The 23,735-nt window shown below is 44.1% G+C and overlaps 2 protein-coding genes across 5 annotated transcripts in view; one reads left to right on the forward strand and one right to left on the reverse strand.

Annotated features, from left to right (window-relative positions):
* Window positions 1-13,291, forward strand: part of ELMOD2 (ELMO domain containing 2) — a 26,505-nt gene extending 13,214 nt beyond the window's left edge. The window contains exons 6-9 of one of the 4 annotated variants that reach the window (XM_004712139.2): window positions 1,199-1,332; window positions 4,529-4,597; window positions 5,289-5,422; window positions 9,893-13,291. In XM_004712139.2, the coding sequence (XP_004712196.1) occupies window positions 1,199-1,332; window positions 4,529-4,597; window positions 5,289-5,422; window positions 9,893-10,038 (483 nt within the window). In that variant the 3' untranslated portion in view covers window positions 10,039-13,291. Of the gene's footprint in view, window positions 1-1,198; window positions 1,333-4,528; window positions 4,598-5,288; window positions 5,423-9,394; window positions 9,754-9,892 lie in introns of those variants that run through there. The other 3 variants (XM_045293542.1, XM_045293544.1, XM_045293543.1) reach the window with 3 other exon arrangements.
* Window positions 13,292-14,518: 1,227 nt separating this feature from the next.
* UCP1 (uncoupling protein 1) lies at window positions 14,519-22,406 on the reverse strand. Its single transcript, NM_001281305.1, is given in 7 exon segments — window positions 14,519-14,730; window positions 14,733-14,842; window positions 15,930-16,110; window positions 16,922-17,023; window positions 17,102-17,302; window positions 21,078-21,276; window positions 22,074-22,406. Coding segments are annotated over 6 exon segments (919 nt in total). The 5' UTR covers window positions 22,200-22,406; the 3' UTR covers window positions 14,519-14,730.
* Window positions 22,407-23,735: the final 1,329 nt, after the last annotated feature.

The following is a 23,735-nucleotide window of genomic DNA, read 5'->3' on the forward strand; positions in this document are numbered from 1 at the left end:
ATCACAGCCCTTTCTGGCATATCAGACCCTTTGCTGAAGTGACGTGAGCAAACGGCCTGAGTGGGCAATGAAAGCAGACCAGGTGAGAGGCCCAGTGTAACGGCTGGGCTGGGCTTCAGGGAGTCTTGGCCTGTTCTGCAGCAGTGTCTGGACTTCACGGGTAATTTTAGGTAACAGGATACTTCTTTCATTTAACCCATGGGTGTGGATTCGGTTCCAAATCAACGTGGAGGTCCAATGTGTGTCAGAGTAGAACTGTGCTCCAGAGGAGGGTTGCATGGCTTTGATTTTTCAGTCATTTGCCTTTCTTGCAAGGTGTGTAAGGGAGGATTCGAGCCAATCTTTTGGTTAGTGGCCGAGTGCCTTCACCAATGGCACCCCCCAGGGACTTCTGTTTCTGTCGTTAGAAGGCCTTGCCTCAGCAATGCCTGAAAAAGTAGTGAAACAGGAAAAATATATGTCCTGCCATTTTGCAAATTTTCACACATTTCTTGTCTACTTCTCAAGTATTTTCTTTGAAGATTCATACTGAGTCGCCCCCCCCACCCCCGCCTTATTTTGCATTGATGAGCTTGTTGGTTTGTAATATTGATAGCAATTCTAAATTCTCCGTCTTGGGGGATATATTTAGCTAAAATCAAGTCTTTTTTTTTTTCTTTTTAAGCTGTGAAAAGTTGTAACTTATTAGTCACATGGATTACAATACAATCCATACCCTTTCCTTCAGGATCCCTTTAGTAACTTAGACCTATTTTTCTTCTTCTGATTTACGCACTCATAACCACCATTATAATAAAGCACCAAGCCAGTTATCATTGAGTAGACTCTAACTTATACAGCGTCTGAGACAAGGGCCAAGTACATAGTGATGTGTTCGTCTCAGGAAGCAACTGACTGCTCTGGTCAGATACGTATTAACTAGAAGTCATGCTATCTCACAGTTTTAGATTTCTGTGTAGTACTGGCTATGTATTAAAAACTCTACTATTGTTTATATTGATCTTTATACTTAGGAAAAGCTGCATGTTATGCTTTCTGGTGTAATTGAAAAGCTCTCAAAGGTTTTCGTACCCATGGTTTGTCCCCACATGCTAAGCGAAAGCATTCAACTCACTAGTAATATGAGCTATGAGAAGGCACTGTCGTGGTAAATGAAGGACATCACTATGACTTGTAATATGGAAGCATGTTTGTGCAGCTTTGGAATCTCTTAATGCCCAAGAACAAGCTGAAGGCTAGAATCTCCAAGCAATGGGGCGACATTGGTTTCCAGGGTGATGATCCCAAGACAGACTTCAGAGGCATGGGCATACTTGGATTAATCAATCTTGTGTAAGTGAAAATAAACTTCCTTTCTTCTCTACGTGAAATTATATGCACTCCTTGACTTAAGTAAATTGTGTTAGTAATTAACGTAGTTTTCCACACTGAAATTTGCATAGCTGCCACACACACACACACACACACACGCACTACTCAGAGGACACTAGAAGCAGTCTTCATGTGTGTTGTGATTCCTTTGCTTGCCAGTGCTTTTCCTTTTTCTTTTCTGTCCCTGACCTCCCTTCTGGTGACTCCCAAAGAAGTATCTGTCTTTACGTACTTACACTTATATACTTCTTCTGAACTGCTTTTTACCCTCTTTCCTCTCTTGCTTCTCTGATTTCATTTTGAGGGACAGAACCAGATAAGATGGCAGTCTAATCTCTCTGCACTCTGCCACCTATGACAACTGACCTACGTCCCTGACTGTTCAGAGTGAACTTTCCTTTCTCTGACCCCTCCCTGTATGTATGATGATCCAGCCAAAATCCAAAACTCTGTGGCTCAATCGGAATTGACAACCCAAACTAGCCAGACATAAATTGGAAAATTAATTTTCCCCCATAAAGCAAATGAATAGGGTTTAGTGTTTGGGTCCATTTGATTGTACTCTGCGGGCCTGTAGGTTAAATAGAATGGAGCGTCTGACCATTAGAGAGTTTGGATACTTCTTACTGTGGAAAACCTAGTCTTCAGATGGAGCCAAATTAAATGAATATTTAGAGAAAGTATGTAGTTTCAAATGGATCGTTATTCTGGGGTAGGAAAAAATAGGATGGGGTGTCAATAATAAATGTTTCCAATTTTTAAAGTATTGCATTTTCTCTAATACCTACATTTTATGAACATGAATATTCTCCATAATTCCACCTCCCAGAGATAAAGCACAGAAACCTTTAAAAGAAATAGTAACAATTAACAAAGCCAGATTGCCAATTTTTGACTTTGTAAAGCAGAAACCTGCAATTTAAGTAGTATTAATGCAGTTTGTTTTCTGTTTGGACAATCATAAAATATTTGAATTTTTTTTTATCATTTAAGTCACTTCAACCTGATTTCTTTTTATCTTAGCCTTCATAGGTTATATTTCTTGTCATTTTTAAACTACTAGAACAAAATATTGATGTTTGACTCTTGACTGTTCATTCTGCTGTTTACTTTCTTAACTTTTGCTGAGTAAGCTTGTTTTGGGCTCTTTGTATCAGAAATCACGATTTCTCAGCATTTGCCAGAAGAGAATTCAATTTAGTTTACAGTTTAAATAACTTAATGGAATCTGACTCTAGACTATAGAAAGAGATTCTGCTAGCCCTTTAGATTACTTTGATATATTTTCACCTTCTTAATAGTGCATATTAAAGAGCCCTGGAGGCATAGTGGTTATGCATTTGGCTGCTAACTGCAAGGCTAGCAGTTCTAAACCACAAGCCACTCCTCAGGAGAAAGACTGGGCTTTCTACTCCCACAAAAGAGTTACGTAGTCTTGGACACTCAGAGGGCGGTTCTACCCTGTCCTACAGGGTCGCTGTGAGTCGGCAGCGCCTCGATTGCAGTGAGTTTGGTCTTGTAAAACTTGCATCGAAGAATGACCAAGACTCAGATGCATTTGTAATTCTTTGTCAGTGATACACAGATCAGCCCCACCTTAGGACAGGGTTCTGTTCTGACAGACCCTGTAGGTTGGTTCTCACGTAAGTTGAGTGAGTCCCTGTCTTTGTTTTCGTTTTCGTCATTCCTGCCATTTATTATCAATATATATTTCTAAATGTGAATTTCACTTGTCTTTGGGATTTGGAAACTTTACTTGTGCACTTACAGATAGGCTGACATCCAGATAGGAGGGCATTTCAACAACTTCACAGAAAAGTTCCATTGACTGTTCATTCCATGTGTCCCTGTATGTCCTTCAGTCCCCTTGCTGTACTCATTATAAAATGTACCGGGAAACCCAAACAAAGCCCTGCCGGTAGCTAGTGCAGGTCATTGTAACGCGAGTGTGCCCTGAGCCTGAGACAGCTTGGCCTCGAGTGGTGGTAAGCACAGGGTTAGCTCTCGCTCCTCGGTGAAGATTCCTGCTCTCCTTGACTGGACCTTGACTCCTTAGGAGCAAAAGAAGGGAAAGCGAAACCATGGGGCGAGCTGTTGAGAATGAAGATACGTAGTATAAATCATGTATATTAAACTAAGCGGGGAGAATTTAATGGTGAATCGCTACTCCCCGTGGAAATTTTAGTCATTATGCCCTCTAAAATTTAAGTAATGGAGTTTATTTGTCTACTTAGCCTTACAAAAAACGCCCTAGCCGTCCAGGATGTTGCTCCTATCTTGAAAAGCGCCAGGGGGTTGCTGAAGTATATGCCGGAAGGCTTATGGACCTTCACGTGTGGTTTGTAGCTTGTTCTCCCATCTTGTACCTCTGTTCGAGTTATTGTTTTAGTTGGATCACTTATTAAGAAGGTAGTTTGGGTTTTTTTCTTTTAGTTGAAACAAGAAGTTGTTGACTTGCTTCTCATTGCTCCGAAAATGGCATTTAAACAGTAGACACTTAAGTTTCCATAGGTGGAAAAGCCTAAGTGAAAAGGGAGAATGTCCAGCGGGTGTGTATGGGCTGTTTTACAGAACATTGAAAATAAGATAACAACAACAACAAAAACTTTAGTTTTACTTGTTTTAAGTGCAGCACTGTTGTTAATAGCCGTAAAGGTAGAAACAAGCCATGTATATGCCCACCAACAGAGCAATGGGTCAAGTACGGTGCATGTTCATACCCACATACTCTGCCGTAGGGGTAATGGGGTCCTGGTTCGTGCCACACGATGGTCGAGCCATAAAAACATTTGATAAGGAATGGGTATTGTTCAAACAAGATGATTAATTGATCTCAACATGAAAAATGTTGAGTTGGTAAATACCTGTAGTTTTTAACAACGTAACAGAAAAGGTAGGTAGAAAGTCTCTTTATAGGTAATTGGTTAAAATAGTTTGTAGTTCTACCAAGAAACTGGGTTGTATCCTAGATGGGCCTGATCAGAATTAAATTGGATTCTGAAACATATACGGCATTGAAGTGATTTAAATAAAATCAAGGTCATTGTGGTAGTAAGCTAAGACTCATTTTGACTGTAACTTTAAGAACTGGCATGAATGTTTTTAATGAATGTTGAAGGACGCATGTGCATTTTATTGTTTTTCTTAAATTTTTTAGGTATTTCAGTGAAAATTATACCACTGCAGCACATCAGATTCTTTCCCGCTCAAATCACCCAAAATTAGGGTAAGACGGGGTATCTCAGAGAAACTGTGATCCCTTGAATTTGAGAGTATTGGATAATTTTCATTTTAATACTGTCCTCAATATTTTAAGATATTATTTAATAATAAGGTTAGAATATACTTTTAACACTAAAGGTGATCATGAACCAGTTTTCTATGTATTCCAGTATATTTTTACCGTAAGATAGGGTTTATCTTCGAAATAGAGATAAGAGCTTTTATAAAGTTTTTGTGAGAAGTAGATTTGAAAAAGGAGATAGGAAGAGCTTTGTAATAAGAAAAGAAAAGTGGGATACCATTTTTAAAATATTAAAGCAACATGAAAATTGAAATCATATGGTAAGCTTTCTCATTACTGTTTTATTTTTATGTTCTGATGTCAGATCATAAAAATAAATTAACTCAAGAAGATAGCTGATTAGTCAATGTATCTTAGTGTTTTTTTTTAAGATTTAGTTTCAGACACTTGCAAGAACAGAGCTTTGCTTCTTAGATTATACCCCCCAAAATCAATAGCCCATAAAGAACACTTTTGGATCCATTCTGATGTTTGTTTTAATATGTAGGAAATATTAAAACTCAGTACTCTGTTAGAAGTGGAGCAAACGATTTCACTAATTTTGTACATAACTTAGCATTTCTCTTAGGAGCCATTTGGCTAGCTGGTATAACTGGTGATGTTTCTGACATAGGTATTCTTATGCAATAGTTGGAATCAATCTTACAGAGATGGCTTACAGCTTACTGAAGAGTGAAGCTTTGAAGTTTTATCTCTACAACTTTGTTTCCGGAATACCAACAATGGAACACTTTCATCAGTTTTATTGTGAGTATTAGTTTTAGAGAATTATAACTGAGTATTTCCCAGAGAACTCTTAACCCACAGAGAAGATATATCTAACTTTATTATGTATACTGTCAACAACAGTGAAACATTTGAAAGCTTTTTTTTTTTTCTTAATGTACATAGTTGAAAACTTCTACCAAGTATACAACTTATGCTTGTAATTTACTGTTTATATTAAAATAAAAAATATTAGAAGGTGGGTCCCCATGAATATTTTGTGTTCATGTCTATATTTGGTGATTTTTTAAAAAAAATTAATGTTATTTCTTCACATGCATACAAATAGAGTCAACTGTAAAATGAATTTCCCCTTTAATACAGGTTAATAAATGATACTGAGCCCTGGGACAGACCATTTACATAATCTTTTCTTACTGTTGCAAAGTAATATAAAGAAACTTCTCACCTTATTACTTCATAACTAGTTTTCCTTGTCATATGATCAAAAACCAATGGGATTAAAGGAAGAAGTCCAGGTATTAAAGGAAGACAGTATCAGTGAAAAAGAAAACTCTGAAAATTGATGGAATTCCAATTGAAATGTTTTAAAAAAACAAATGCAGAGCTGGGAGTACTCATTAATATATGCCAAGGAATTCGGAACACAGCTACCTGCTCAACCAACTAGAAGACCTGTATATTTGTGCCCCTTCCAGAGAAAGGTGGCCCAAAGGAATGTGAATAGGAAGCAATATCAGTAATATCACTTGCAAGTAAAATTTTGCTGAAGATAATTCAGCACAGTTACAGCAGTACATTGACAGGGAGCTGCCAGAAATTTAAGCTAGATTTTGAAGTGGGCGTGGGACAAAGGATATCATTTGGTTCTTGTCTGAGAGCAGAGAACATCAGAAAGATGTTCACTTGTATTTTTTTGATGATGCAGAGGCATCCAATGTATAGATCATAACACTATGGATAACATTGCAGATCATGTGAATTACCAAGAACTTCCTGTACACTCATAGGTTCTGTACATAGACCAAGAGGCAGTCTTTCAGTAGAACATGGGGTCACTACAAAGTTTACAATCAGGAAAGGTGTGCATCAGGGTTATGTCGCTACATGCTCTGAGCTGGACTGTGTGAAGAACGTGGCATCAGGATTGTTGGCGGTTCATGTGCAGTAGACACAACCTTCTTTGTTGAAAACAAGGGGGCCTTGAAGCACTTCCTAGTGAAGCTCAACAGATACGGCCGTCCGTGTGGATTGCCCCTCAATGTAAAGAATAGCAAAATCCCCCCAATTAGACCAATAGATACCATCATGATAAACAGAAATGATTGAAGTTGTGAAGGATCTCACCTTATTTGGGTCCACAATCAATGTTTATGGAAGCAGCAATCGAGAAATCAAATGATATCTGATATTGGACGAATCTGCTCACAGGACCTCATTGGAGCATTAAGACGTGAAGCTGTCATTTTGAGGACTAAGGAGCTCCTAACCCAAGCCTTGGTCTTTGCACTGAGTCACACACATGTGGAAGGTGGACCATGCATGGTGAGACTGCAGAGGAATCGCTGCATGCAGATGGTGCTGCTGAAGAACACGGAAAGTGCCGTGGCCTGCCAGAGAACAGACACACCTGCTTGGAACAAGTACAGCCGCAGGCGCCTCAGAACGAAAGATGGCGAGACACTCTTACGTACAGTGGATATGTTACCAAAAGCCAAACTCAGTGCCGTCTGGGAAATTCTGACTCCTCAAAGACATAGTTCCTGCGACTTCTGTGGGACAGAGAGCTGCCCCTGTGAGTGTATGAGACCAGCTCCTTACAGGAGTAGAAAGTCTCCTCTTTCTCCCGTGGAGTGGTCGTGGTTTGGAACGACTGACCTCGTCAGCTGCAGCAGCCTAACCGCTAACAGTCCCTGGAAAAGGGCATCTTGCTTGCGAGAGTCAAGTCAGCAGAAAAGAGGAAACCCTCAACAACATGGGTTGACAGAATGGCGGCACCAGTCGATGAAAGGCAGCACCTGGGAGGCTGGGGCCGTGCGGGCCTCTGGCGTTGCGTTGTATGTAGGGGCACTAGGACAGTTGGTCTCTCAACAGGAAGCAGAAGGTACTCCTTTGGAGCTTCATTCTTTGATTTTCTCACATATCCTGTTTGACCAAAATGGACCTTACGGTACATCAAGAAATTCATCTGGAATCTTTCCTTCAGCTGGCCTTGTCCCAGCTGAAAGGTGATAGGGCTTGACGACTTGTGTTTGCTTGACGATCAGTATGTCTTAAACGTGGGAGTTCCATTTTTCCTACTTGGCAGTTTTGATAACTTAGCCACAATTTTTTTACCTTTCTAAAAAATTAATTGAGATTTAATGCATGTATGATTCCAGACTTCAGTCACGTCAGGTAATATTGTAAAATTGCTACCACAATCAGTTTGCAAACATTCTTTTTCTACATGGACTCCTTGACATTGTCTCCACCACTGTAGGCCCTCCTTCTCAAACCCTGATTGTACTTGCTGGCCCTGTAGGCTCATCGATCCTGGGTTTCATGTGCCAAAACACCAGAAAAGCATAGAACACAGCTTCAAGAGGTGACCTCCATTGACCTAAGACCTCTGAGATACACTCTCCTACAGCGGTTCTCAACCTGTGGGTCGCGACCACTTTGGGGGTAGAATGACCCTTTCACAGGGGTCGCCTGATTCATCACAGTAGCAAAGTTACAGTGATGAAGTAGCAATGAAAATAATGTGGTTGGGGGTCACCACAACATGAGGAACTGTATGAAAGGGCCGTGGCATTAGGAAGGTTGAGAACCACTGCTCTAATAGGAGCAAAGAAAACAATACAAACCGAAAATACAGAACATTTTAGAAACCAGATCAGGTCCAGCCTGCATCATAGGGGGCTGTACTGACAAAGCTTCAACTGTCTCGGTCAGATTCACGCCTTGGATCTTCTATACTCACTCTCCCAAACACTGTTTAGTGAGCACTTTCCTCCTGTCCCTCAATTTTGGTTAGGGGGAGTTCTCCAGAGCCACAATTTTATTTAAATCATTGACCTTCCCCTTGTTTATCCTTCAAGAGGTCACTTATATTTTTTCTTGAAAAGCCTTTCAGAAAGGGAGATGAAACTCTGGTGCAAACAAAGTTTAGTTGACAGCAAAATAGAGACACCGCTTGTGAGTGTTGCCATCTGGACCAGTAATTCAGCCTCTCTGCCTGTTTCCTTTTCAGCAAAATGAGACGAACCTCCTACCTATATCATACGTTGTTCTGAGAGGAAATAACAGAATGAGCAGCTTAAGTCTTATTCTGTTATAAACAATTTAATATGTTTATCCCCCCCAAAAAAACATTGAGAGCTAATACAGGTATCATATCGGTCCATAATCCACTCACATCAAGCAGTATTGTACATTTGCTACCACCATCAGTTTCAAAACATTCTCTTCCTTCTTGAACTGCTTGACAACAGCTTCCTTTTACATACACCCCCCACTCCCTTTGTACCCCCCAGAAACCCTCACATGGTTCTTGTTTTGAACACATAACTTCTGGAGGTGAATGTGATTCCTACAAGGAGGATATTGAGTAGCTGTTTTGGCTATGTTGTTGATGTTTTAGCTATTTAGCTGCTAGCGATAGAGCATAGCAACTCACGGCAACCCCTTGCGTCGTAGAACTGCTCCCTGGGCTTCTCTGTGGAGGCAGTCACCAGGCCTTTCTTCCTTGGAACCACCCAGTGGGCTTGAATAGCCAGCCGTTAGGTTAGCCACCAGCCAAATGTCACCTGTGCCACAAAGGCTGCCTAAGCTTATGCCATAGTTTTTTTAAAAAGAGAAGGGGCTACCAGTTCACTGAGAAGTAGAACTCCCTCTTAGGCTTAGACATCAAGGACAACGTAGCTTTATCCTTGTCTGACATTTTCTCTTCCTTTGGTATTTCTAAAGTTTCCACGCTGCAGTTTATTCTTTTCTTTTTCTCTTCCTAAGGTATCTTTTGAATGTGCTGCTCACATCTTGTTTGAGGGGTTTTTGAGAAAAGCAATAAGTGACATTAAATACTGAAATTTTGGATTTTATAAAAGTATTATCGTCATTCTTACAAGGATCATCAGGTTTCTAGTGGTGAAGATTGCTTCACACTACTATATCCTGACCTGGGATTTAAGGCATCCTCTTGCTGCAGTGGTTAGCGTGCTCGGCCGCTAACCAGGTCAGCAGAGTGCTCCCGCCAGCACCTCCGCGGGAGGACGGTGAGGCAGCCTGCTTCCGTAAAGATCTAGAGCCTCGGAAATCTCGTGGGACAGTTCCACTCTGCTCTAAAGAGCCACTGTGAGTTGGAATAGACTTAATGGCTGTTGGGTTTGCGTTATTTTTGTTTTTTTTGTATATCGAATTTAATAGCCGGTTTTGTATTTTTAAAATGAGACCGTTTGTCATGTGAATTCACTCTCACACATTGTCCTTGTGTTTTCTTTTCACCTGCAGGCTACCTTGTCTATGAATTCGACAAGTTTTGGTTTGAAGAAAAGCCAGAAAGTATAATGTATTTCAACCAATACAGAGAGAAGTTTCATGAAAAGATTAAAAGACTTTTACTAGACTCTAACGTAGCACTCACTTTAAAGATGTAAACCATCCATAGTACTTCTATTTCTACCACCACATTTTGCACTCCCAATAGAATTTATATGTTGTAATAAAAATGATCTGAACCAGTTACACACCTTATATATAATTTCGTACAAAAAAATGTTTCAGAAATTCTATTTACAAAAGCTAGTGGACAATCAGTGTATGTTTACAGTTGCTTATACACTGTTCTCCAAAGGTACCTTGCCCTTCCAAAGATCCCTCGGTAGCTCTATGTGAGCTCCAGTCGGGAACTTGGGACTTAGCCCGCCCATTTCATCTAAGCGCTAAATCAGGTATTTGTATTGTAATCACCAGAGGCAAAGTGGTCTTCATTCTTCTGTGGTGTAAGTGGCCAACAAGTTGGCATTTTTTGAGGGCCCTTCTAAGGGGACTGTTCTGGTGTTGGGAAATGGCTTATGTTCTGCATCTTGTTAGGAGTCATCTCTGTATCTGCCACGCGTATTAGTGTTGCTTCCTCATGAGTAGCAGCAAGAGTAGAGATACATCAGAGGATTAAAGACAATGTCCTCCTTTTTTGGTACGCCGTGATTATTAGTATGAGAAATAACGGAGCAATGGCAGTATTGGTGACTTATCTTTTTCTTTAAATGCCAGCTTTAAAATATGACAGTGTTATTGTGAAGCGTAAAGACATTTTCTCATCCTAAAGTATTTGGGTTTTCATCAGTGATAGGGGGAAACCTTCCTGATTGCTTGGAGTAAGGGCCATTTTATGAAGGTGCTTCACCTCTATGTATTTTTGAAGAGAGATGTGTTTGCTAAGAAAATCCAGTCTTTGTAGTCAGCGGACAGTTTCTATTTCAATAAAGTTGTTCTTAAGGAATTAAGAGGACAACTTAAAACTTGGGGGGAAAAACCCCAAACTCAGTGAAACAGCATGGGGTTATTTGACTTCGTGAGGACTCCTTGTTTGGACCCCATGGTTTTGATGTGTGGATTGTCTGGGTACCCCTTGAGAAGTAGCCTGAGAATGACGACTGCATTTCGTATGGCTTTATTCTCCTAAAATCTCAGGAGGACAGCAGAGGCTGTCAGGGATTGGCTAGTGACGATATGCTAGTGGGGAAGCGTGCTTTAGACATTTGTACTCAGCAAAAACAGCTAAGCCTTTGAGGAAAGAGATGCTCATCAGATTGCTCAATCCTCCAATCCTTCAGAACAAACTATGAAAGACGACCTTTAATCTAAGACATGTTACTGACCACCTCTTTGAACCTTGTCAGTTAGCAAGTGTTGAAGGTCTGGCTCTTGAATTCGGTAAAGCACCAATGGAAACTTTCAGTTCATTGGCAAACCTAATACTTGCCCAGAGGAGAGTGGTAAGAAACACCCGAGCGGAAAGTAACTGAAGCCACACTGGCCAGTTCAAGGATGCAAAGTCCGTGCATTAGAACGGTTATTTTGTAAACAATTGAAAATGATTCTTAGAATTGGCTTCATTTTATTATTATCATAGTGATGATTCTTGAAGGGGCTTCTGAACCTTAGAAGCATGGTAACTTTCATGTGTTCATGTTTCACTCGTGTTCTGTGATACGTAGCAGACTCCTAACAAGGATCAGGTGTTAACCATTACATCAGGTGCGAACTATCACATGGTAAGCCGTTTCCTCGGTCTTTTAATCTTTGTGTTAAAAATGTTTATGCTCTAATCTTTCAACAGCTGAGATCTTGAACTGCTCTTTAAACCCTTGTCTGTGTCCTTACCACAAGAGTCATTGGATTATGAAAGGGGAAACCTTTTATGGAATTAGCTTATTCTCCTTTTAGGAAGAAAAACAAAACTTTATTGTTAACTTTAAACCGTCATTATAAGGTTTGTTTAATGATATGTTCTTTAAATCCAACTCTGTGCATTATGGATATGATTCTGTTTTTATTTGAAAATCATAGCCCTTTCAAAGAGCTCTACAGTGAATTGATCTACATGCCATCAGTAAATTCTAAAATTGGATCATTTGGAAGCCAAGCTAAATGTCACTATTGGAAATTAGAATGTGAAATCAGCCTTCCGATTTGTATGTGACAATGACATTTGTGAGAAGACAACTATAATAATAATGTCTGCCTTCCCCTTGCCCTTTCATGTGTGTGTTAAAATTTTATGTAGTTTCAAATTTACATTTTAAATGTTATCTTTTTAATGTAATAATAAAATGCCAAAGTAGTAATAGGGTATTATGATATTGTAGTAGCAGGAAAATGATGTGCTTCTAGCATCAAAAAGTGACTCAATGTAAAAATGAATTTTTGTGTGGTAGGGCAGAGAAAGTTTGCCAGTGACAAGACTAGTCTAGGAATGTTATCACAAGGGGTAGAGTTCTGATTTGTTCTGAAGGACAATCTGTCAAGAATTTAAAGAAATCGGGGTATCAGTGAACCTTAAGCAGCCTCTTGTTTGCATATAAAACATGGTGAGATGACGAATTTATCCGTCTTCCCGGCATCATTTACATTTTAGAAAACCGAGTCTTTTTTTGCAGAATGCCCAGCCTGGTTTTTCCTTTCGTTCTTTGTTCTATTTTAAGAGCTACTTGGATTCGTATGTATTTTTCTATGTGAAAATGTGTGTATTCTTTTTATTTATACCAGTGTTCGCAATTGTTCGTGTTCTCTCCCCTCTGCAAGCACTCAGTAAATCAGGACTTGGTGAAAGACTTGCTTCAAGGAGAAGCGTCACGTGTGTGGGGGGGAAGAGTGGACCGCTCGTGGCCCGAGTGGAAAAGATTCCATTGCTGTTGGGACACAGGAGAGGGGGTGTGGCTTGGAGGGCAATGTTTGATCTTCTGTCTTGAAATCATGGTTGGGGACCAGCAGCTGTTTTCTCAGGATCAATGCTCCACTCCACTTTTCTGTGAACCAGTCTAGGGAGGCTTAATTTCCATGTTTATGGGTCTCCCGGTGCAAACTATTTTCAAACGAAGATTATTAGGATTGTTAAAATCTAAGAGAATCATGTCTTGGATGTATTTTCTCCTGGCTCCAGCTTTGGATGAAAAATATTTTTATTGCGCAGGTAAGACGACTACGTTATAAGGCAATTTTACATTCTTGTTGAAGGATTTAAGAAGTAGCTTTCCCAGGGTGGCCAAGTGTCTGTTGGCAACTTACAGAGAGTGACTTTTGACCTTCACTAAGATGGTTGACGTCTTGTATGAAAGCAGTGGTGTGAAATGTGATGTCATTTTGTTCAGAATCTCATATGAGCAAATAAAAACATGTTGAACTTGTTCTAAGCCTCACCCTTGTTTTCTTCCCCTCCCCTCTATTTCTTACCCAAGTCATGTGTGCTTATGAAACTTTGCTTTTCTTATTTAATCTTATTCATGTTGCTAACCAGCAAGTCAACATACAGAAGGGGAGGAAAAAAACGAACTTTGTTTTCTTGTGTGAGTTTTAAACTTGACTATTTTCTTATCTAAGACGTTGAATGAGGACAATTGTGTATGAGACTGAAATTTGCTTCACTTTTAAAGAAGCCACCAGAAACCATTGCCATCTCCCCACCCTCCACACCCAACCTATTTTTAAAAACCCAAGCCAAAGTCAGTGCCCCTGATTGACTCTGACTCACAGCGACCATATGATAGAGTTACCCCCGTGGGTTTTCTGAGACTTTAATGGGGGCAGCAGTAGAGAATCTTGTCTTTCTCCTTTGAAGTGGCTGGGTGGTTTCGATCTGCTCATCTTGTGGTTAGCCCAACAAGTACACCACCAGGGTAGGACTCATGAATACTTTATTGCACTGTTTTGTTTTAATTTTGCTCCATAATACCTTGAAGCTGTTTTCCTATTAATTTGTAGCTTGCTCATTCTATAGCTTTACAGCTGTGAAGTGTTGCACTGTGTATGTATGTGTGTACAAATGTATAGGTGACAGTTTTCCATACTACGTGTAGCTTTTGGCTTTTGTAAGCAGTGTTGGAAGGAGGACCCTTGTAGGGCAGCAGAGGTGCAGACTCGCTGGGTAATCATCCTCCTTCACACAGTGGCTTGTCATGAGCTGTGCATGCAGTACCTGTTTCCGCCCCCATCCCGAACAGTGCTCCGGCCATCTGGGGATAGTTGCAGGCTATGAGAAAAAAGCTTACTGCAGGTGCCAATGCTGAATGTGGCTTTGCCGAGAAGATGCCATGCATCCTGCCAGGACGCTCAGGTGGCTTCATGTGCCATTCCAAGGTACCTGGAATGACAGGTACCTCTCAAGCTGGCAGCTGTAGAATTCTGTGATTCCAGGAACAATGGAATAACTAATAATAATGCCCCCGTGAGCATCATGCTCTAGAAACGGTTAGCCCTTCCATAAAACACAGGTTCTGCACATTAAAAGTAGTACATTTCACATGAAGTGTATGCCTATTGGTTGGAAAGACTTTCGCTTGCAATCCAACCATTTTGTTTTCTAGATGAACTTTCACACTTTAGATCCGGGCGTAGATCCCTAAAGATAAACCTAGAGAAGGTATTAGCAATACTTTATTGAATATACTAACTGGAAACTGGTAAATAAACAAAAAGCCCCATCTTCTGTGGTAACTTTTCATTCTGAAGTATGGATAAGTATAAAATGGCATTTCACTGTTTCCCTTTATCACCAGCTGGAGTTATAATGACAGCCTGTTAAAGTTCTTCGGGTTTAGCCCTGAAGTGAGAAACCAAGATAGCCCACATCAGTCAAATGCAGTGTCTTGCCTCGTCTTGGACAGTTCCCGTTTCAGCTGCTCAAAGCACACAAACATAATGACGTTCCAGGATGCCAGGCGCAAGAAGGACGGAATGAACCTAGAGAAATGGACATGGCCACACGGTTAGCTGGATTCTTGACGTCTGGAAGCTATTCACAGGCAGTTTATGCTGCTCTCTCACCTGCAGGTGTGTAAAAGCACCTTCCCTTTCCACTGCTTGACCTCAGCTGTCTTACAGGGACAAAATCTCGGTGACTGTTTTTACAAACCCCCGACACCCTTTCAGACCAGAGCATGGCAAGCCCTTTCTGCCTTCACTCCAAGAATTTCTCTCGTCTTTTAAATTTTTTAAAGGAATTTTTGTTTTGTTTTGCTTTCAGAATAAGAGGTAGGGAATTATTAGGAACTAAAAAGGAGAAATCAAAGAATAACGGATGGATAACTGAACAACACTACCTGATAGGAGCCCTGCTGGGTCGGTCTTTGGGGTAAGTATTGGACTACCATCCATCAGGTTGTTTGTTCAAAGCCACCAGCCGCTCCACCAGAGAAAGGTGAGGCTGTCTGATGCCATACAGACTTGCGACCCCAGAAGCCCTGTCAAGGGTTGCTTTGCATTGGAATCCACGGACTGGCAGTGGATAGTCTTTCTTAGAAAGGTGCTTTCCAACATGATACTGTTTTTACTGGGGGAAATGTGACGTGCACAACACTGGTTCTTAGGAGGGTATGGTAAGTACCGCCCAATTTTCTGCATTGATTTCATAGATCAGCGGCAATAATTTCCCCCATTTTTGCTTTACTGTAAATCAAAAGCATACTAAATCAGTTTTCCAAAATAACGAAAACGAAAGCTTGTTTTCTCGGCATGCCCTACTGTGCTGTCTCCCTGGTCTCGCTCCCTCTCCTGCCCCGAGAAGGCAAATTACTGTCCACATTTCCATGCGGTTGGGACCTCAGACACTGATTCTGAATGAGCCTCTGATCAAGGTCGAGAGCATTTGTTAACCTGTTGTAGTCTTTCCAATGTCCTGGCAGCACGGAATTGGAGGTGGGAGAAACGTGTGGCAAGGACAGATAGTAGGTGTACACTGTGTGTACTAAGGCTGGCAAGGTAAATGCCAGGTGTTCAGACCATATTGTTCCCAGGCACCCAGGCACCTACTCAGAAGATTATATCCTACCCTTTGAAAAAGGCCGGCAGCCCTTCCTTGGTGAACATGCTCATCACGCAATTGGGTACACTGGAGTAGAATCCTGGCGGAGAATTTATAAATCTGGTTTTCACCACATCTGCTGGAGAGGCCAGGAACGTCGTGCAAAATCCGGCAATCAGAGCAGACACTAAGTGACAGGGCACATCATCTGAAACACATCACAGCCTGCGGTGAGAGAACTTGCAAGTGTGGGGCCATTTGTCAGATCCAGCCTATTCACCACAGACACCTCAAGAACTAGAAACATGGTTAGACTTGCCCTGAAGAAGAAGACAATTAGAATATAGCTTCAGTGGATAATGAGCCATCAGAGCCCAACATAATGCCCAATCAATCCAAAACCTGCTCCCACAGAGAATCTGACTCAGCAAGTCCAAAGGACAGTACAAGTACCCCATATGTTTTCTAGGACTGTTAGCAAAGTCGTCATAGAAACAGGCTGCCACATCTTGCTGCCTCAGAACCAACTGCTGGTGGGCTCCACTTTCAGTTAGCCCAGCCTCCTTGGATACATATGAAGCACCTCATACTTCTTTACTGAACCGACGCCATTGTCTAAGGAGACTTTGATGGACCCTAGAACCTATTAATGTTGTTTGGGGGAATCTGTCCTATGTTAACTACTGTGTGCGTGAAACTGTTGATGACTTCTTACATAACTAACTGCTGTGCAGTGCTTGATGAACCCACCTCTGGAATTCCGCTGTATGAAGAGTGAGATTGTACAAAAGTCCCATACACTGGTGTCAAAGGACACTAATACAGTGGTGGTTTGGTTGTGGCAAACATCCCCCCAACTTTTGCTGTTTTTCTGCTTCTCAGAATAGCCATATAGAACATTCAAAATTATTATTTTGAAACGAAGACTGTTAGAATTGAAGAATCTAGTCTAATGAGGCTGGAGGAGCCCGGCGATGAATGATCACTGTGCCGACCTGTTGGTTACAATAGGAAGTCACCTGCTAGTATGTTGTTGTTCACCAAGGTGTCCTTCATCAGGTCGTAGGTTACTAGCTCTACACAGTTGATGATGATGTTTCTTGCCAGATTGGGAGAAGTCCCTGGAAGAAAGAAAGTGCATTAACTCGTTTGTATGAGATGTGCGTTTCAGTGGTTTCCGGTTCTTAGAGACCCGTTACCTTTCCAGAGACATGTGAAGCCCTCTGTGGTGGCTATAATTCGGTAAGCATTGTAGGTCCCAGTGTAGCGCGGCTTGAGACCATGCAGGTGGCTCTGTGCTTGAAGTCGGACCTTCACAACCTCTGTGGGCTGCCCGATGAACACGGCCACGCCTCCTGTTGTTAAACCAGCTGAGATCCTGTTTCCTAAGGTAGCTGGTGCTATCCAGGGAGGGAAAAGATGGGTTAATTTTTTGGTTTTAGCAAAGCCTCAAGCGTATCCTAATGCCTTTTTAATTTTTAATGGATACTATTCATGGCAGTCCCCCTACCTTGATTCTACTTCCCTAAGGCCTGCCCACCTGTTGGTCATACATGAAACTTCAGTAAGGGTGCAAACCCCCGGCCAGCGAGTCCATGCTGACACGGGGTGTCTCCGGCTCTACATCTTTGTGGGAGAAGGTAGCTCTTTGTCCTGTGGAGCAGCTGCTGGCTTTGACCCTCCGACCTCGTGCTTAGCAGTTTGATGCTTCCCCACAGTGCCACCAGAGCTCCTTGTCAACTTCAAAATTGGGAGTTAAAAAAGGAGACTTTCAAGGAAAAATAAAACTGCCCATTTACACAGGCTTGGTTCTTTCCTCTTATTTAGTTCTGTTTTTCACTATGAACCAAGTGAGAGGAGGCCTCTTACCAATAATTCTTCCTCAGCGATCCTGGTAATTGCTGGACTAGGAAAGCCCAAGCGGACAAACTGCTCCCAATGGGGACAAAAAGCCCAAGCGGACAAACTGCTCCCAATGGGGACAAAAATAAGTCATTTTTATGTGAAATTTTGAAACTGTTTTATGTTAACATGGGAATTTAATAAAACTACAGAGTCTTAGAATTATTTACAATTAAAATCCCTAATGATAGAGGACTGTAGCGTTTCAGTGTTTGCCGTCTGGTGTCATCCGTGGTGGGAGGGTTCATACAGTGGCGTCTTATGCCCAACCCTGGCATGCAGTGGTTCCACACTGGCCTCCTACCAGTTGGACCATTCGCAGTTTGAGGCCACCAGCTGCTCCAACAGGGGAAGGAGAAGGCCTTCCACTCCCATAAAGAGTGACCCTCGGAACCCCGGGGTCGTTCCCCCTGTGCTGTAGGGTGGCCAGGAGGCAGAGCAGAGCGATGGCTGTGTGTTGGGTTCATTCTATTAGGAGGTGAGATCCTGCAGAAGGATGACATCCCGGCTGGGAAAGTAGATGAGCAGTGACAAAGAGGGAGGCACGCAAAGCAATGGATGTACCCCGCTGCAACAGTGAGCTCCCTCGTAGCAATTGTGCGGACGTGCGGGACCTGGAAGTGGTGCATTCTGCTGTCCATCGGGTCGCTGTGAGTCGAAACCAACTCAGTGGCACTGAACAACAGCCACGGAAATCACCTTTGTAAATGGTCCCATAACTGTTTGTTTTTCCCAGGTTGCACCAAGCAGAAATGATGAAATCTGCCATGGTCACAAAGGATATGCACTTCACAGCATTACATTCCGGCACAATGCTGCCTTGGCTCATCGGCTCTGACTGAGTCTCAGATCACTGCTAATGGTGTGCTCTTATACCCATGGCTTCTCTGATACTTCGTTTCCATTCTGGAAAACGGGGATGGCAATTTCTATCTCACCGCATTGCCAAATCAATGAAATGATCCCCAGAATCCTCCCTACCAGGCAAGGGCGGTGGAGTGCAGTGGTTAAGAGCCTGGGGCCCTTTGAAGTCATCAGAGGTTGGAACAAAGCCCCTTTTGTTGCCTGGGGCTAAGCCTTGGACCATTTCCCCAACTGTAAGAGGAAAAGAATAGTATCTTTCTCCTTGTGGTCCACTGGCTGCAGGACAGCACCTAGCCCTCTAATGAATGAGGAGAGAACCAGCCCCTGGAAACTGCATGGAGCGCAGCAATGATCTGGTGCCCAGGGGTCACTATGAGTCAGTTTACAGAATGAGTGAGTTAGTAGATTGTGCCAAGCTGGCCAATAAACGCATGTGGGGTTAATTGAAGGGCAGAGGGATAAATGGCTCGGTGAGCCTCGCCTTTCTAGTTCTGGGGTCTCTTGCTTTTTAGTTCTTGGGTCGCACCAGGGTGCAGCTTCCTTAGCAGTTCCCTGCTTCAGCTGGCAAGACTGACTTCCTACAAGACATCTCCAAGGAGAACCCACATGGACCTACCCCGATGCAGCCCTGGGTGCTGGCACCCCCGTGTGGAGACCCTTGCCAGCGCTGAGATGCTTACACATTCACTAACTTGGCTTTCCTCCTGCAGCCAGCATCATGGTGTGTGTTTTGTGAGATGGAGGAGGGCTTTGTGGACTGGTGGTGGACATATGGGTTAATGTTGGACGTGTGGGCTTGGGTGTCACTAGGTTGGGATATTTTCTTGATGCGCATTTCACCTTTACGTAAAACTCTCTTCCACCTGAGTTTCTGTGGATTTGTTTCTCTAAAGTACCCAGACTCACACACTGAATGACAACACATTGGTGGTTTCTGTTTCAAATCGACAGGAACTCTTGGCAGACACTCAGACTCAAATAGTAGGGTTTGTTGTTGATGTTTCTTTTCCTCTAACTAAACTCCTTTACTTTCCTGCTCTGGGCTTTTTCAGTATCAGAGGCCTTAGAAGCATCTTAAAAAGGAAATTCATTTCCTAGGCTCTCTCTCTCTTTCTCTCTCTCTCTCTCTCTCTCTCTCTCTCTCTCTCTCGCTTGAGGGCTGGTTTTTTCTCTGAAAACCAGTTTTTCAACTTCGCTGCTGGTTGTGTGCGGGCAAGTCTATTCCAACTCGTCACTCTCTAGAGGAGAGTAGAACTGCTCTGTAGTAGTTCTGCGTTGGGCTGCTAACCTCAAGGTTAGTAGCTGGCATCCACCAGCTGCTCCTGTCAGGATAAAAGCAGGGCGTTCTACATGGGGTCACTAAGAGTCGGAACCCATTCAATGACAGTGAGTGTGGTGTGAGTGTTTTATGTCATTTCTAGGTTGTAAGCATGATGGCTCAGATTGTCAGATTGTTTTTGTTTTCTTCCTGCAGAGTTCCTGGTTGGCTGGAACCACAGTTTTCAATGAGCAATGCAGTGCTTCCCCATTGTTCCACCAGACCTCATGCCCAGACTCCAGGGAAGTTTGTTAAGACAGATTCGCTGAGCCCCATCCCGAGAGTCAGCCTCAGCAGGCCTGGGGTAGCCCCGCATTTGGTGTTTTAACAAGCCCCATTCTTTGGGGGACTTTGACCAGGCTAATGCTTCCCAAACCTCTTAAAGAGGTACCAGATGTGACTTGGAGGACTAAGATGCGCCTGCCCCAAGCCGTGGTACTTTCTGTCACTTCCCAGGTGTGTGAGGACTGGGCAGTAAATAAGGAGAGCCACAGCAGAATTGATGCATCTGAATATGGTGCTGGTGAAGTGCCAGAAGAACAGACACACCTGCCTTGGAAGAAGTGCAGCCAGAAAGCTCCTCAGAAGCAAGGGTGGAGGTGAGACTTCCTCGCACATTTTGGGCATGCGGTCAGAAGAGACCAGTCCCTGCTAAAGCAGACCATGCTTGGTCCAGTAAGGTCCACAGAGGAGGGAGAGGACCTCCAGGAGATGGATTGGTGTCGTGGCTGCAACCATGGGCTGAAACATAGGGACAGTGAGGATGGCCCCAGACTGGGGACACAGTGTGTCCCTCGGTTCTACAGAGAGTCAGTCACTATGGTGCAACTGACTCAACAACCCCTAACAACAGCACTTCTAAATGACTTCCAAGACTAGGTGATTGAAAGAAAATACTAATAAACCAGCATATGAAAAACCCATTCTGTCCTCTTCTGTTTTTTAATGAACCAGGCAAATTCTCTGGGGGTAAAGCTTCAAATAGGAGTGTTGACTTGCCATTTCCTTAGGAAGATTCCTACCTGGTGTGCTCCGTTTTCAAACAGCACTGGGGCCAAGGTGTGCTCCTCCTGTGAGCACGGGAGACCTACCGTCTTTGCCCGCGGTGAAGTACTCCTGCACAGTGTCGTAGAGGCCGATCCTCAGCGAGGCAAAGCTGATTTGTCTCTGGATTCCAGCAGGCAGCCCGCTGTAGAGCTTCACCATGCCTTCCGTTCTTGCCAGCGTCTTGATCGTTCCCAAGACGCCTTTGTACTTGATGCCACTGGAGGTCGGGCTTTCCCCTTGGATCTGGAAAAGGGAAGGGGACTTGTAGGAAGGAAGTGACGTGTCCAGAGCCTAAGAGGGCCGGCCCTGCCTCCCGAAGGGGAGTCTGTGGATGTTAAAAATGGCCACCGGGCACAGTGGCTAACGCTTTAGAGGTTCAAATCTACCCAGAGGCACTTCAGAAGACAACCCTAGTGCGCTCCCTCTGAAAAGCCAGCCCTGGGGAACAAATGGAGCACAGGTCTACACTGACACCCGAAGTCAGGGGACTCAATGACACCTGCTTCCTGGCGGGAAACAAACTGACAGCCGGCTGCCTCCATGGGGACATTCTATGAGATGCCCACCCACCCACCATGCTCCTAGTTTAAGTTCTCTTTCCTTCTCAGCAAGCCCTCCACTCCCCAGCCCCCACTGAAGTATCTAGTTTTTTGGCTGGCTACAAAGCCAAGGACACAGGGAACACCCCCTACCCTTCACAACCAACCCACTAACCTCCGGGGTGGGGAAATGTCGCTGCAGAAATAAATAAGGAAGAGGGAAGCCGGACTAACTTGGAAACTCACGAACGGCTGATGGTATAAGCTCTTAGCACACTTAATACACATCGTTTTAGGGGTGGAGCAGCGACCCCCATGCTTTGTGACTATTCGGGCCCTCCCGTTAACCCCAGGGAAAGGTCCAATTCGCATGCTCCATCATTCGTTTATCTGTAAAAGGGCCTCCTTTTCTTTGAAGGTGGCTAGTGAATGAAAGCCGGGCTCCATGGCCCGCACAAGTGCCCTTCCTCCGGTAGCCCACAGCCGCCCATGTGCCCTTACCTGGAGCCGCACTTTGGCGGTGTCCAGCGGGAAGGTGATCAGGTCCGCCAAGCAGGCTGACACCCCCGCCGAGAAGATCTTCACCCCCATAGTCGGGTGCACATCGGAGGTGGTGGGGCTCACCATCTTCGCTGGGAAAGAGTGGGGGCGCCGGTGCGGAGGGAGAAGGGCTTTAGCTCTCTGGCGGGACTTGGCTTTCCCGTTGGGTCTGGAGAGAGATGGGCGACAAGGGCTGGGGCGGCGTGGCCTTGGTGGGGGGGCAGGCAGTTGGCTCAGCCCTGGGGTCTCTTCTGGACCTGTCTCCCTTGCTACCTGCGCCCAAGACTGGAGAGCACCATGTGTCCCTGCCCCAAACCCAGTGACTTATATAGCCTGGTCCCTTGGGGGCTGGAGCGCGCACGGGTCCAAGAACTGGGCCAAGAACCTGGCTGTGCGTGCCCTGGGGTGAGGCTCCCCTCCCCTCCTTGCTCAGCGCCACAGGAGTCACCTTTCAACCCCTCCAGCCTCTGCATCTCGCTGTCTGCGCCCTGCGCCCCGCCAGCAGAGGGAGGCGGCGCGCCAAGGCCCGCAGACTTCCACCCTTGGGTCTGGAGGGTCAGCCTTCCGCTGTGCACCCTGGGCTGGGTGGGAGCGCCCCAAATAAGCCCAGTTCAGCCTGATCAATGATCCCGCTCACCCAGACTTCTCCCACCAGGGGCTCTTGCCCGGGCACTCCCCTCCATCCTCTGACTTGCCTGGCCCCTTGCTGGCATTGCGTGGCACTTTCTGCTGCCCTGTCCTCAACGTTTAACTTTTAAATCTTCTGATTTCTTTCCAACCACCAGCTTCAGTCTCGGAACCATGTCAGACAGAACGTTCACAGGGAAGAAAGTGATTTCGGTTGATGACCTCTCCTGGTAGGAGGACAGCAGTGATCAATTATTAAAGCGCTGGACAAAGTGAGGGATCACATGCTGTCTTTTAGGGAGCGCAGGGGCTGGGGTCCTGGAGGTCGCGCATGGCTCCAGGTGCCGCACTGCCTCTTACCAGCTCTGTGGCCCTGGGTAAGTCATCCTCTTTCGGGCTTTTGTTCCCACTGGTGTAAAAAGGTCCTAGCATTACCCTAGCTCTGAAATCCTATGCTGCTTCCTACGGTGACAAACATTGCAATGTGTGTGAGGGGAAATCACTGAGTTGTAGCCCCTTAATATGGCCCTCCTAGTCATAATTCCTTAGGTGGGGTATTGAGGAGAAAGTGAATTAGTGTAGCAGGGGCTGGGGAGTTCTGCATACTTCTCTGAGCCCTGGTGGCCTTCTCCTTGGGTAACGCTTATATAGGGTTGCTCTGAGCCTAAGCGCATGGACTGGCTGTGGGTATTATGGGGAGAAGGGAAAATCCCAAGCCCCAACTTTCAGGAACTTCTGAAAACTGAAAATCTTTGGGTGTCACCGGAATCCATATGCAGACTCTCCAGCTTGCTGGAACCTAACCCTGAAGTTAGCCGCCCAAAGAGTCGATGGAAGTCACAGAGCCACCTCCTGCAGGAGGGAGGGGAATCAGGCACAAAGTTCATAGAGAATAATATTCAAATCCTCAATAAGCAAGGGTAGTAGGTGCTTGGCAAAAAACAAGGCCCGAGAGACTTCCAAGGGAGGTCAGCTTTGGAGGACATGCCCGAGGAA

Source organism: Echinops telfairi, unplaced genomic scaffold, assembly GCF_000313985.2.
Source record: "Echinops telfairi isolate 266 unplaced genomic scaffold, ASM31398v2 ScPeMD7_2186;HRSCAF=2738, whole genome shotgun sequence".
NCBI lineage: Eukaryota > Metazoa > Chordata > Mammalia > Afrosoricida > Tenrecidae > Echinops > Echinops telfairi.